Raw genomic sequence first — 13,184 nt, 5'->3', positions numbered from 1 at the left:
CCTTTCCTATGTACACTATCAATACAGGCTTTGAAAAATGCTTAGGTACATTGTTATATTTAAGTTCACATAGATTATAATTCATACACTATTTTACTATGTCAAATCTATACAAATGGAAATAAGTATTAATGTCTGAAATATACCATTCTCCAAAACATAGAATAAATTCTGTTAAAATGAAGACTTGGAGCTCCTCTTTATCATGGTGCTAACTAAGTACTACACTACTCTGCATTTATTAAATTAACAATCCCAAAAGTAATCAAATCCAATTTATCAAAAGAAAAAATTATTTAAGAGTCTATCTCAGAATTAAAGGACACTGGTGAAAAGAATGCTTTTCGTAAGCTAAAAAAAATAAGATAGCTTAAAAAAAATAAGATAGCTCTCCCCAAGATGGTATAAAATGACCATGCCTATTATACATAGGTCTATATTTTAAAATATAATACAGTTTCATAATATCCATGCATATCCAGCAAGAAGAGAAAAAAATTTCCCCCAACGGGTCATAACCACTGAGAAATGTGGGGCAAGAAACTCCACATGGCACATACAGAAATAGAGTGAGGGAAAGCAATGACAAACGATATCTCATCTCACTTCCAGAGTCAACATCCTTTGCACAATACCACTTTACTTCCTATATTTTTCCAGCTACCATTCTTGTTTCTTGTCCATTCAAATGACTTAAACCAAACTCTAGGAAATATTATTTCTGGCAGTTCTCAAAATCTAGATCTCTTTCTACCAACCACCACTTCCCCAAAAAGATTAATAATAAAAAATATATTTTATTTTTTCTCCTTCTCTATTCTTAAGGAAATCTAAAGAACTTATACTGTAGAGAATGTTTTTTTCACTTTGATTCCTGCACAATTTCACATGACATCACAAAATACCAAGACAAGCTTAAAGAACAGAAGCACATCTGCATTACTTAGTAAAAACAAATATCCCTTATCATTCCATGGCCTTTGTAGTACACTCCATATTTTTTGGTGAAACTGTGATTTTTCTTTATTAATAATTCACTAATGAGTAAAATTTGCCAAAGGAAATGAGTTTACATGGCTGTACAGAGACAGAAACATTGCTTAATGTGAAGTGAGGGATGGTTGACAGATGAAAGAGAAGGGGATTTCTGAGCTGCTGAATATTGACAATAAGTGGGAAGTGGTTTGTGAATGTATCTTGGAATTTTATGTTAGCTTTCTCAGTCAATACTAATTGCCAAAAACAAACTCAAGGCAAACTGTATTATTAGGTTTTAGGCTTGGCTTCTAAGATGGAAAAAGTTAAATATTTACATATGTGTGATACAGTGTGTATATTTTAGTAGACGATAAAAGAGTATTTTCATATTGGACATTCTCCCTCCTTAAGAAAAATGATCATAGCTATGTATGCCATAGAGCTAATGATCTGATAACCCGAAAATTGATCAGAAACATATGAGTAATTTGCATGAAACCTGTTAACTTAATTACGTTCTGTGATCATTTTTTGATGTGCCAACTTAGCTAGGTTTATTTAGTTCCACTCAACACCAATCTGGGTGTCGCTGTGAAAGCATTTTGTGGATGTGGTTAAAGTCCATAGCAGTTGACTTCATGTAAGGGAGATAATCCTAGATTATCACTAGGATAGTAGGCCTGACTCACTCCTTGAAAGGTCTTAAAAGTGGGAGTGTGGCCTCCTTGAGAGACGAAATTCCACCAGTTTATAGCGGTTTCAGCTCTTGCTAAGAGTGTCAGCCTGTCTTCCTGCTGGGCTGCCCTCAGGATTTCAGACTTGCCTAGCCAGACCCCATTATCATGTGAATCAATTCTTTAAAATAAATCTGTTTGCACTGTTTCTTACTGATTCTGCTTCTCTAGCTGAATCATGACTGATATAGTTCCAAACTGGAAAAAAGGCAGGAACGAAAGAGTAAAGGAAGCTGCAGTGGTTTGCCAGCACCCCACACCCGCTGTGTCTACATGCACCCACAGACTCAAGTCAGACAAACAATGTGTGTATAGAAACTCACACACACGTATACACGCACGTGCATGCACAGATAATCTCACATCAAAATGGTATGTTCCCAAACACTCAAACTCCTGTGTTTAACAGACCTGAAATTTTTGACAGACGTAACGATTTAATCGATCAAAAGCATCAACCAAAGAAAACTACACAACTGGAGACTAGGATTCAAAAAGCACATTCTAAACAGTAACGTGTAGAAGGAAGGAACTCTGATATACTACTGACAAGAAAGACATTTCACACATTTTCATACAAACCACAATCACCTTCAGAAAACGAACACAAATTTCACCTAAAAAGTGATAAGTGTTGGTCGTCCAACCAATAGAAAAGTGGTTTTAAATTCTATAACGCTAATCAAAGAATCCCATCACTTTGATACAACTATATAAAGATGTTTTCCAAACTCGCAAACAAAAACTTATTAAAAACAAGCTGTATCAAGAGAAATTCATTCTAAACACATTCCCCGCTTCCCTTCCTTACCTGGACTGCATATCTTGCTGGGTTTTGGCCTGACTGGCTTCTGCCTGAGGGGAGGCGTGGGTGACCCGCTGCTGAAGCTCCACCAAGGACTGGTAATACTGCTGCTGATGATGCTGCTGCTGCTTGTAGCGAGACAAACTGAAAAACAGCCCTAGAATGGCTTTTAAGTTTCCATTTCTTATTTCTGTATCAAGCGGAAAATATAAAAACAGTATCATAGAAAATGATTATTTTTTACAAATGAAATTCTAGAAGCAATTCTCTTAGGCTAAATCTACGGAGACAGAAATACAACTTGATTTTCTCAGTCACAGATTTAAGCAAATCTGATTTTCTGAAACACGCTAGCATTTCCAAATAGCTTGGAAATTTCAGGGAGAGAGGGAAGGGATGAAGCGTAGAGAGAACAAAGCTTACTCAAGTGATGTTCTTTGCTGACCCTGAATGACAGTTTTTCTAGAGTTAGTTTCTTCATGGAAATGGATGGGCTGTCAGTCTTGTGCTAATCATTTGGTTTAGCACTCTGCTTCCCTCACAGACACACACAGCTGTTACCAACACGGTGGTGGCTATGAGCTAGAGAAAGAAAGCCACTTAAATGCTGGTTGTCCTACATTATAAATACTGATGCTACGGGTGCACCTCATAATAGCAACTAGATTTATAACTGTTAGCACAATTCTAAATCACCCACCAACCAAGTTATTTTCAAAAATATATGTATATGTCCTCCAAAAAGCAGACTACATCATAGGTATCCATTTTTAATGCTCCAATTCTTTTATTTTTAATTTATGTTACATATTAATAAATATTAAAGATCACCTTACTCGTGACTTTAGATAACATAATTGAATAAATGTAAGTGGAATTCCTAGTTCTAACACATGGGGCTCCTGTGTAAGTTTTTCTAATATTGAATAAAAAATTCAATGCACAAAGTAGGCTACAACATGAGCCTACATTTTCCTCCTGCAGTTATAATTTTAAAATTAGAAAACGAGATGCAAGTAAAGCTTGATATAATGCTACACAACCTATAATCATAATTCAACTGAAACTTGCTATTGGCAATAAAATATATCCTCCTTTGAGGTCAAGGTTTTACGGCTCCTTTTTGGAATTTAGAAACATTAATAAACTACTTAGATTTCTTGCTCTCTGATGGTTTATAATGCCACACACACTATGCCGTGGAATTATTCATATAAAATGAGGCTGAATTGTTATAAGCCCCCAATCTTCCTCACAGGGGTCATAACATATAAGTGTTGGCTTGTTCAATATAAAGCTACAGTGAGAAAGTATTAATTTTCTCCTGTAAACCTGAATGATCTTATTGAAAGAGGTTTTTTTAACTTCTTATTTTATTACTATGCATGTTTAATCAATTTAGAAAATCATTTTGGGCATTCATATATTTTTAGGAGATAAATAAAAAGCAAGAGGTTTATGTTAATAAAAGATATCATGTTACACTCCCTAACACCATACACAAAAATAAACTCAAAATGGATTAAAGACCTAAATATAAGACTGGACACTATAAAACTCTTAGAGGAAAACAAAGGCAGAACACTCTATGACATAAATCACAGCAAGATCCTTTTGGACCCACCTCCTAGATAAATGGAAATAAAAATAAACAAGTGGGACCTAATGAAACTTAAAAGCTTTTGCACAGCCAAGGAAACCATAAACAAGACGAAAAGACAACCCTCAGAATGGGAGAAAATATTTGCAAATGAATCAACGGACAAAGGATTAATCTCCAAAATATACAAGTAGCTCATGCAGCTCAATATCAAAAAAACAAACAACCCAATCCCAAAATGGGCAGAAGATCTAAATAGACATTTCTCCAAAGAAGACATACAGATTGCCAGCAAACACATGAAAGGATGCTCAACATCACTAATCATTAGAGAAATGCAAATCAAAACTACAATGAGGTATCACCTCACACCAGTCAGAACGGCCATCATCAAAAAATCTACAAACAATAAATGCTGGAGATGGTGTGGAGAAAAGGAACCCTCTCGCACTGTTGGTGGGAATGTAAATTGATACAGCCACTATGGAGAACAGTATGGAGGTTCCTTAAAAAACTAAAAACAGAACTACCATATGAACCAGCAATCCTACTACTGGGCATATACCCTGAGAAAACCATAATTCAAAAAGAGTCATGTACCACAATGTTCATTGAAGCCCTATTTACAATAGCCAGGACATGGAACAGCCTAAGTGTCCATCGACAGATGAATGGATAAAGAAGATGTGGCACATGTATACAATGGAATATTACTCAGCCATAAAAAGAAATGAAATTGATGTATTTGTAGTAAAAGGATGGACCTAGATAGAGTCTGTCATACAGAGTGAAGTAAGTCAGAAAGAGAAAAACAAATACCGTGTGCTAACACATATATATGTAATCTAAAAAAAAAAAAAAAAGGTTCTGAGGAACTCAGGGGCAGGACAGCAATAAAGACGCAGACGTAGAGAATGGACTTGAGGACACGGGTTTGGGAGAGAAGGGTAAGCTGGGATGAAGTGAGAGAGTGGAATTGACATATATACACTACTAAATGTAAAATAGCTAGTGGGAAGCAGCTGCATAGCACAGGGAGATCAGCTTGGTGTTTTGTGACTACATAGAGGGGTGGGATAGAGAGGATGGGAGGGAGAGGCAAAAGGGAGGGGATATGGGGATATATGTATACGTATAGCTGATTCACTTTGTTATACAGTAGAAAGTAACACAACACTGTAAAGCAGTTATACTCCAACAAAGATGTTTTAAAAAAAAAAGAATATGAAAAAACAAAACAAAGCCAAACAAAAAGATGTCATGTTATACGGAAGAGACATAAAACGAATAAATGGTAACATTTCTCACCAACTTTAACCACTTAGAAAGTAAAGTATTATCCTGGAGGATTTTATCAAATTTTATTCTAAGTTAACAGAACCATGAGTTAGATTTGAACATAAGTTTTTTGCCATTAAATATGTAATTTAAGATTAAACATCATGATGACATATACAGATAAAGGATTAAAGAAATTTGAAATTTAAATAGTGAAGAAAAATTGACAAACGTAAATAATTCTAGTACATGTCCATAATATTTCAGGAGTCACACAATTCCTCTTTTTCCAATGGCAGCAAACTTTGAACAGCTTAGAATTGTCTAATATTTCTACTATCTGTGGGGGAAAAAGGCTTTTCAGAGTAAACTGACTGTAGCAGAAACAAGAAGCAACATAAATTGTCAAAAGTGTTTAATCATAAAATTCTAATTAAAAATGGTTGTTGCTGATACAGATCTCAAAGGACTTGGTATTTCATAACTTTAGCAATTGTTTTTTGTTAATAGTACTAAATTGAAAATTTTGCAAAGGCTTCCTAAAAATATATGTGGAAGAAAAAGAAATGCAGAAAAAAAAATAACAGATCTAGTTTTCTTTTTCCACTTTTCTATATTTCAATGTCAGTGATGATCTTTTAAACATTTAATAATTTTAAGGACTTTACAAAGAACAGTTATTAATACTGTTAGTGCTAATTAAGTAAGAACTCCTGATGACTTATTTAAAATTAACAAATATTTAGACTTGGACTACCAACTTGATCAAATTATAGAATTGTTATTGATAAAATATTTGAGCATTAATTACACTATTTTAACTGTATTTATGTCTATCTACTGTATTTATTATCCAGCATTATCTATCTATCCATCCATCTACTTAAGACTCTACAAACACTACCAACTGGTAATAACATAAAGATATTTTGTTAGTATGTCCCCCTCCCATATACTCGGTAATGTAAAGAACAATTCTGGCAAAATCTGGAACATACCTAAATAAGGCGTACATTAATAACCATTGAATTTATGTTTCTATTATTTTGGAAACTTTACTGATTTCCTTTCTTGTATTAGGGGCTATGTACTCCCACTTTACATTTCTAGCATTATAAAAAGTCTTTTACAAACATGGATCCATTTGTGACAACTGTGCTTTTTCTTACCTTCAGCAGATAGACCTTGAACATTTACTCCTCTGGCTGCTAGAAAATTAAGGCAGACATCAACATTTTCAATCTGCAACATGAAAAGCAGTGAAAAAGTAACTTAGAAGGTTATTTTTAAATAAATAAATGAGCTAGAATGAAGCCAGAGAGAAAGATAAAGAAAGAATGAATATTTTACATTCATTTCATACTAGAGATCTTTAACCAGAGTTTAACTAGAATTATTTTGGCTAACTGCAGAATGAATATAAAGATTGCATTGTCCGATTCAGTACTTACAAACAATTCATAAAGGCCTGACCAAGAATGGCATTCTTACAGATTAGCAACCCACCTACTTAACATAAAACCAGACTGATTTTGTGCTTCACAAACAAGTCTCAACTAAAGTATCCAAATAGGAGGAGACTCCTGTTTCTGTGAGTTAGAATACTAGGATGTGGGTAACTGAGATTCGAACAGTAATATTTGGTAAGTATGCCAAAAGATAAGGGTTGATATACATGAAAGAAATGAAGCATATTTTCATCCTAAATCATAGAAATTCTTTATTTTAAAAACTGTATTTGTACTTCTACAGTTGCTAATTCTCTGCTTAAATATAGGTATTGCCTTTGTAATTTAAAAGAGTGATGCCACTGCTTTTGAACAGTTCCTTGCAACATGATAGCCAGTGATTAACCATTTAGGGTGAGAAGCAAAAAAAAAAAAAAAAGACTAATTTATGTTAATTCATGGGTTGATTTCAGTATTAGTTATGGCATTATGTAGCAAAGTTAAATAGCTAAGACTTTTTAAAAGAATGTAGGAAACTAGAAAGTTCCAGTTCTTTGTGAGTCATCTCCCTGGATTTTGTGGTATTCCATAAATCTTGAAATTCTAAAGTAAATAAGAGATTTAAAGTTAATACTTGGCAAGGTACTGTTTTCTGTCTTATTAAATTCTCATCAAAAGCTATGCAGGAGGACATACAAAGTTTTGCCAATGTCCTCTTTAGCTGAGCTTCATAGGAAGGTCAAAATGTCTGTTAAAGAAAATAAAAAGAAAAAAATATATTCCAGAATCTGTCTTTATAAAATGGACAACTGTTTACGTTCCTTTTTAAATGTAATTTTGTGCAAAATTAAAGTAATAATATCCAATGAGAGGTTCTTTACTTCAAAATGATTGCAGCCAAGGTATACACATTTGCTTTGAGAAAAAAATAACTTCTTGATTCGTTTCAAAATAAGTTTTACTGAAAGAATGATAGAGTTGAAGACGCTGAATGTTACATGACCAAGTGGACCTTCTCGTTCTACTTGTCAACGTCTGAATACCCAAAAAACCTATGGTTCTGGAATCCACTTCAAATTCTTTCTTTCACATTTCACTTTGCTATTAGAAAATAAGATAACATAAAGGAAAGAAAAAGAAAAGTGTAACAAACAGAAGATACTACTGTGTCTACCCAGTGTGTTCTTTAAAAAAATTTTTTTCAGGTTGATTAAAAATAAAAGATGCCAAATAATTATTGTGGCCTAATATTAAGACAGAGAATTGAGCTGAGTATTTTTGAATGTTTGCTGCAACAATTATTATTGATATTATTAATTTTACACCAATTATATGAATTTTATAGAAAGTAAGATTTCTGGCCCAAATATATATAATTTACTGCAAAATGTATTTTTATTATACATAAACAGATTAGTTCATTGGAAGACCAAGAAAATATTCATGAACTGTGTCTGTAATTAAGTGTAAAATGGTTTTTTTGGCCATACAGAATAAAACAGAATAAAAAATAAAACTGCTATCTAGATTGGGTATTAGAGACAAACAACTCTCTCTCAATATGCACCATAAATTAGAAAGGGAAATTAAAAGGGTCCTAGTAGAGGAAAGAAAAAAATACTCAAAATATACCTTACACTCCTTTCATATCTATTTATCAGAAGCATTCAACCTTTTGTAATAGTCCTTTACAGTCATTCACTATGAGCACCAACAATTTGAGGTAGTTAATTCTGTTTCCCATCTTACTATAGCAGGTAAGTAACAGCAACAGAATAAGTACTTGAATACAAAATCTCCAGTATGACTATTAAAGGATAGTTCATTACACTTTATTTATTCACCAATTTTTGTTTGGTCATAATTAATTTTCCAACAATGTAACAACATAACAAACATAACTTAAGAAAATAATATCCTCTCCCTACCTAACTCCAAAGTCATCTATAAATTCAATCATGCTTGTTGGTACTACTTACATTTTTTACCCAGCGATGTTATAATAAAAGAAAATGGCTATGAGAAATGTTGTTAAATGTCATTTATATGTTTAGTTTCCTTGTCAGAGGCATACTCTAAAATAATTTGAGAATACTTTCTACCTACATAATAATATATTTTGGTTAATGATTATTTTTATTTTAATAAATTTGAGACATTAGTTTCTCAAAATTCCTGCTTTAAAATAATAGATTGTCCCCTCACATTTCCCAGTTAAATATCTATAAATACTGTTTTAGTTCCTAATTTTTCTGTCATGTCAAACCTCAACTGTTGTTTGAACTAAAAACCTCCAAACATTTTTGAAATCCTAAACAGATAAAAGTGATTTTACCATCAAATTTATCCAATTAACTGAAGTGAGTTTTATTTTTTCTCAGTATTATTTGAATCATATATCAAATAAGCTATCAAAATTCAAACTGTAATTTTAACAGCTAATAATTTGGGTCAATTTTTAATTAGAATAATTTCATGTACTGAATAAACTAATAAACAACCCAATGCACAGTTACCTAAATATAATGGAAACAAAAGTTTCATAGATCAGTACTTACACTTGCTACATGAAATCGCTTGTGATGCTTTCTGCTAATAACATTGTCTTCTCTTTTCATTAATTAATTAATGCTTTTTAATCTGTATTTAAATATTGGTTAAAATCCACTAGATGAATTTCAGGATCCATTGATGGACAGTAATCCACAATTTGAAAAACACTGCCCTGAAAAGACCAGAGTATTGACACATCTACCGTACCTTTTCTTTTGGGGGGTGGGGGTGGGCATTATACTCAATGACTAATCAGAAAGTGGAAAATTATCCTCACAAGCGAAGTCTCTGCATGGTTTTAATTACATCAGTTAACTGGCGCAAAACAAAAACAAAATATTCAAAATACTGGTTATATAATCACATAGTTAATTTTTAGGATGTGTTTAAAAATGGCGCCCTTCTGTTCAAAATCTGAAAAAGAATTTTAACTCTTTTCAATCCCTTTTGTCTAGATACCAAATCATTTTGAAAAGGAAAGCAACTGAGTTGAAATTTGAGTCAATTTTTCATAAGCAATCAGTTATTTGACCAAATTTAAACAACTATTTCAAAATTACTAGGTTATTTAACAAAGTCAATCATTTCTTGATCTCTCTCTCCTCACTCCCTCTATTTGGTTTGCGGGTAAATAGAGATGTTTGTTGAGTTTTCATAGTTTTATTTATTTATTTGTTCATTCAGTTTCTTTTTTTTTTTTTTTTTTTTTTTTTTATGAAGACATGGGTTTAGCGAAGCTCTAAGCCTCTGAGAGACAAGAATTGAATTTTGTTGACTCGTGCACCTTTGGCAGCCTAGCATGGTGTTTGGTGTCTGATAGATGCACAGTACATACTTGAGGAAGAAGGGAGGAAAGGAGTGTTGGCCAATTGGTCCTTGTATTTTTGGAAAAAATGAATCCAAGAAAAAAAAAAGAGAGACAGAGATAGAGACAGAGGAAGACAGAGAGTCATTTGATCCAGCGGCTACATGTTATATTCTCTTTGGGATCTTTTAAAATATACTACTTCCCTGTGTCTGACCCCAGACAATAAGAATCAGAAATTCTGTGAGTTGGGACTGGACATCAGTTTGTTTTCAAATTTTAGCTCCTAATCTCATCTTTAGTCTACCCTCATCTTTACAGATTAAGCAACTGACCTCCAGAGAAAGTCTCACATAAAGATGAGCAGGGCTTCCCTGGTGGCGCAGTGGTTGAGAGTCCGCCTGCCGATGCAGGGGACACGGGTTCGTGCCCCGGTCCGGGAAGATCCCACATGCCACGGAGCGGCTGGGCCCGTGAGCCATGGCCGCTGAGCCTGCGCGTCCGGAGCCTGTGCTCCGCAACGGGAGAGGCCACAACAGTGAGAGACCCGCGTACGGAAAAAAAAAAAAAAAAAAGATGAGCAAAGGAAGCTAACAAAAGAGTATATACTATATGATGCTCAATTTATGAAATTCAAGATCAAGACTAAACAATGAAAACAGACATTAGAATAGTGATGAACTTTAGAGGGGTACAGTCTGGAAAGTGGCACAAGGGGAACAGACATGCTAGAAGTATCCTTTGTTTTGATCTGAGTGGTGAGTACACAGGTGTAGAGATATTTAAAATCTATCAGCTATATATTTAAGACTAGAGTATTTTATACACTTTTTATGTTTGCTTTACCTCAAATTCTATTAGAGTATTTATACTCTTCTATGTATGTTTTACTTAAATTAAAAATAAAAATAAAATGATTGGTCCCTCGCTTTGTTGAGAATAGACTCCAGGCATATAAAGATAGAAGTACGGAAACGCATCAGGTAGCTCATGCAAGTAATTCAAGTGAAAGATGATAGTGTTTCAGACAATGGTGGCAGCAGCGAGGTGATGAGAAAGGATCACCTGGATCCGAAAGGATCAGATTCTGGATATACTTTGAAGGAATCTAATGGGAAGGTGTGGCACATAAGAGAGAGCAGTCAAGGATGACGCCAAGGTTTCTGGCCTCGGTAGCCAGGTGGATGACATCTCCAGCCATAAGATGGGAAAAGCCACAGACAGATACAAGGGGTTAATTTCTGGACCTGTTATCTAGTCTCTTAGACACCCAAATGGATGTACAGGCCTTTAGACACACAATCTGGAGTTCAACTGAGAGGTTTTGGAACAGAGATCTAAATTTCAGGGTTATCCTCATACAGAAGGTAATTAAAGCCATGGGGCTAGATTAAATCACGAAGGGCGTGTAGCTATAAAAGAGAAGAGGAACAAACAGTGGGCCTGAGGAGACTCACTGGAAAGAAGAGGAGGAACCAACAGAGGAAATGGAGGAAAAGCAACCAGTGACATGTCACGTAAATTAGGAGAGTATGGGACACAGAAAAGCACCTGAAGAAAGTACATTAACTCCAACGGAGACATGAGCTCTAGCTAAAGCAGCTGGTAAGTAAGATGAGAACTAAGAACTGACTCTTAGATTTAGGATTAAATAAATCAACTGACAAAAGCCTCAATCCTACTATTCCCGGCCTCTCATGCTTGCTGGCACTTGGGCTCTCTCTTTCTCTTTCTCTCTCCCTCTCTGTATATGTATACACACATAGAGAGAGTAAGAGTACCTTAGGCACGCTATCAACAATTGTTGAGGGAATGAATTAACTACACAGGGATAAAATGATGTTTTATGCCTAGATTATTCAAATAAAAAAAGACATAAACAATACTTTATAATACTATTAATAATCAAATTTAGCGTTATCTGCCCAGGCAACTTAGACTTCTGCAGCATCCTAAGCTTCTCCTCTCTAATGCTCATCACACTCATCTACACTGGAGGGATCCAGCATCTCCCCTCTCCCATTTACCCTTCTATGGGAACTTGTTGACATTATATTTTAGGATTGATAGAAATAAATAATTTAAAAGAATTTCCAAAATTGAGGAGCCCATAAAGATCATCTTATCTGACCCTTTTAAATTAAATAATGAGATGAGAAACAGATAATATACATCATTACTCAGAGGACCCAATGAAACTGCACATAACTATGTACATAGTACAATGCACTGCACATAGTAAGAACTCTAATAAACTCAAGAATAAAAAAGTAGCTGTGATTACTGTAACAGTCTTTAATATTAATAGCAGGTGGGCTTCCCTGGTGGCACAGTGGTTGGGAGTCTGCCTGCCAATGCAGGGGACACAGGTTTGAACCCTGGTCCGGGAGGATCCCGCCTGCCACGGAGCAGATGAGCCCATGTGTCACAGCTGCTGAGCCTGCGCTCTAGAGCCCTGCGAGCCACAGCTACTGAAGCCCGCGGGCCACATCTGCTGAGGCCTGCGCGCCTAGAGCCCGTGCTCCTCAATGGGATAAGCCACCGCAATGAGAGGCCCGCGCACCGCAGCGAGGAGTGGCCCCCGTTCGCTGCAACTGGAGGGGGCCCGCGCACAGCAATGAAGACCCAACACAGCCAAAAATAATAAGTAAATAAAATAAATTAAAAAAAATTAACAGCAGGTGGTAGTGGTATAAAATAGCATCATAGCACCTTTTGCTTTTGGTATTACAGCAATTTTTCTGAGAATTATCCACACTGCACAAAACCTGCTTTCCAAACTTTTAATTCAACAGTTTGCACACTTTGCTACACATTAGAATCGCCTGATGAACTTTAAATGTATACATGCCCAATTTACACCATCATCAGTTAAATAAGAATGTCTGTGGAGAGCAGTTATCAAAAACTGTTCAAAGTCCCCAGGTGATTCCAGTTTGCAGCAATGCCTGGAAAACAAAGCTTCCACCTATGCTCTTCAAAG

At 35.0% G+C, this 13,184-nt stretch overlaps 1 protein-coding gene across 3 annotated transcripts in view; it reads right to left on the bottom strand.

Annotated features, from left to right (window-relative positions):
- NAV3 (neuron navigator 3) overlaps window positions 1-13,184 on the bottom strand; it is a gene marked incomplete at both ends in the record, with an annotated part of 362,535 nt that overhangs the window by 216,507 nt on the left and 132,844 nt on the right. For all 3 annotated transcript variants that reach the window (XM_082666667.1, XM_082666668.1, XM_082666669.1), the window contains 2 exons: window positions 2,524-2,707; window positions 6,565-6,637. In XM_082666667.1, the coding sequence (XP_082522793.1) occupies window positions 2,524-2,707; window positions 6,565-6,637 (257 nt within the window). The remainder of the gene's footprint in view (window positions 1-2,523; window positions 2,708-6,564; window positions 6,638-13,184) is intronic.

This window comes from Grampus griseus (assembly GCF_964374135.1).
Source record: "Grampus griseus genome assembly, chromosome: 11".
Classification (NCBI taxonomy): Eukaryota; Metazoa; Chordata; class Mammalia; order Artiodactyla; family Delphinidae; genus Grampus; species Grampus griseus.
Note: the sequence above shows the minus strand (reverse complement) of the source record. Positions and strands in the feature narration are given on the sequence as shown.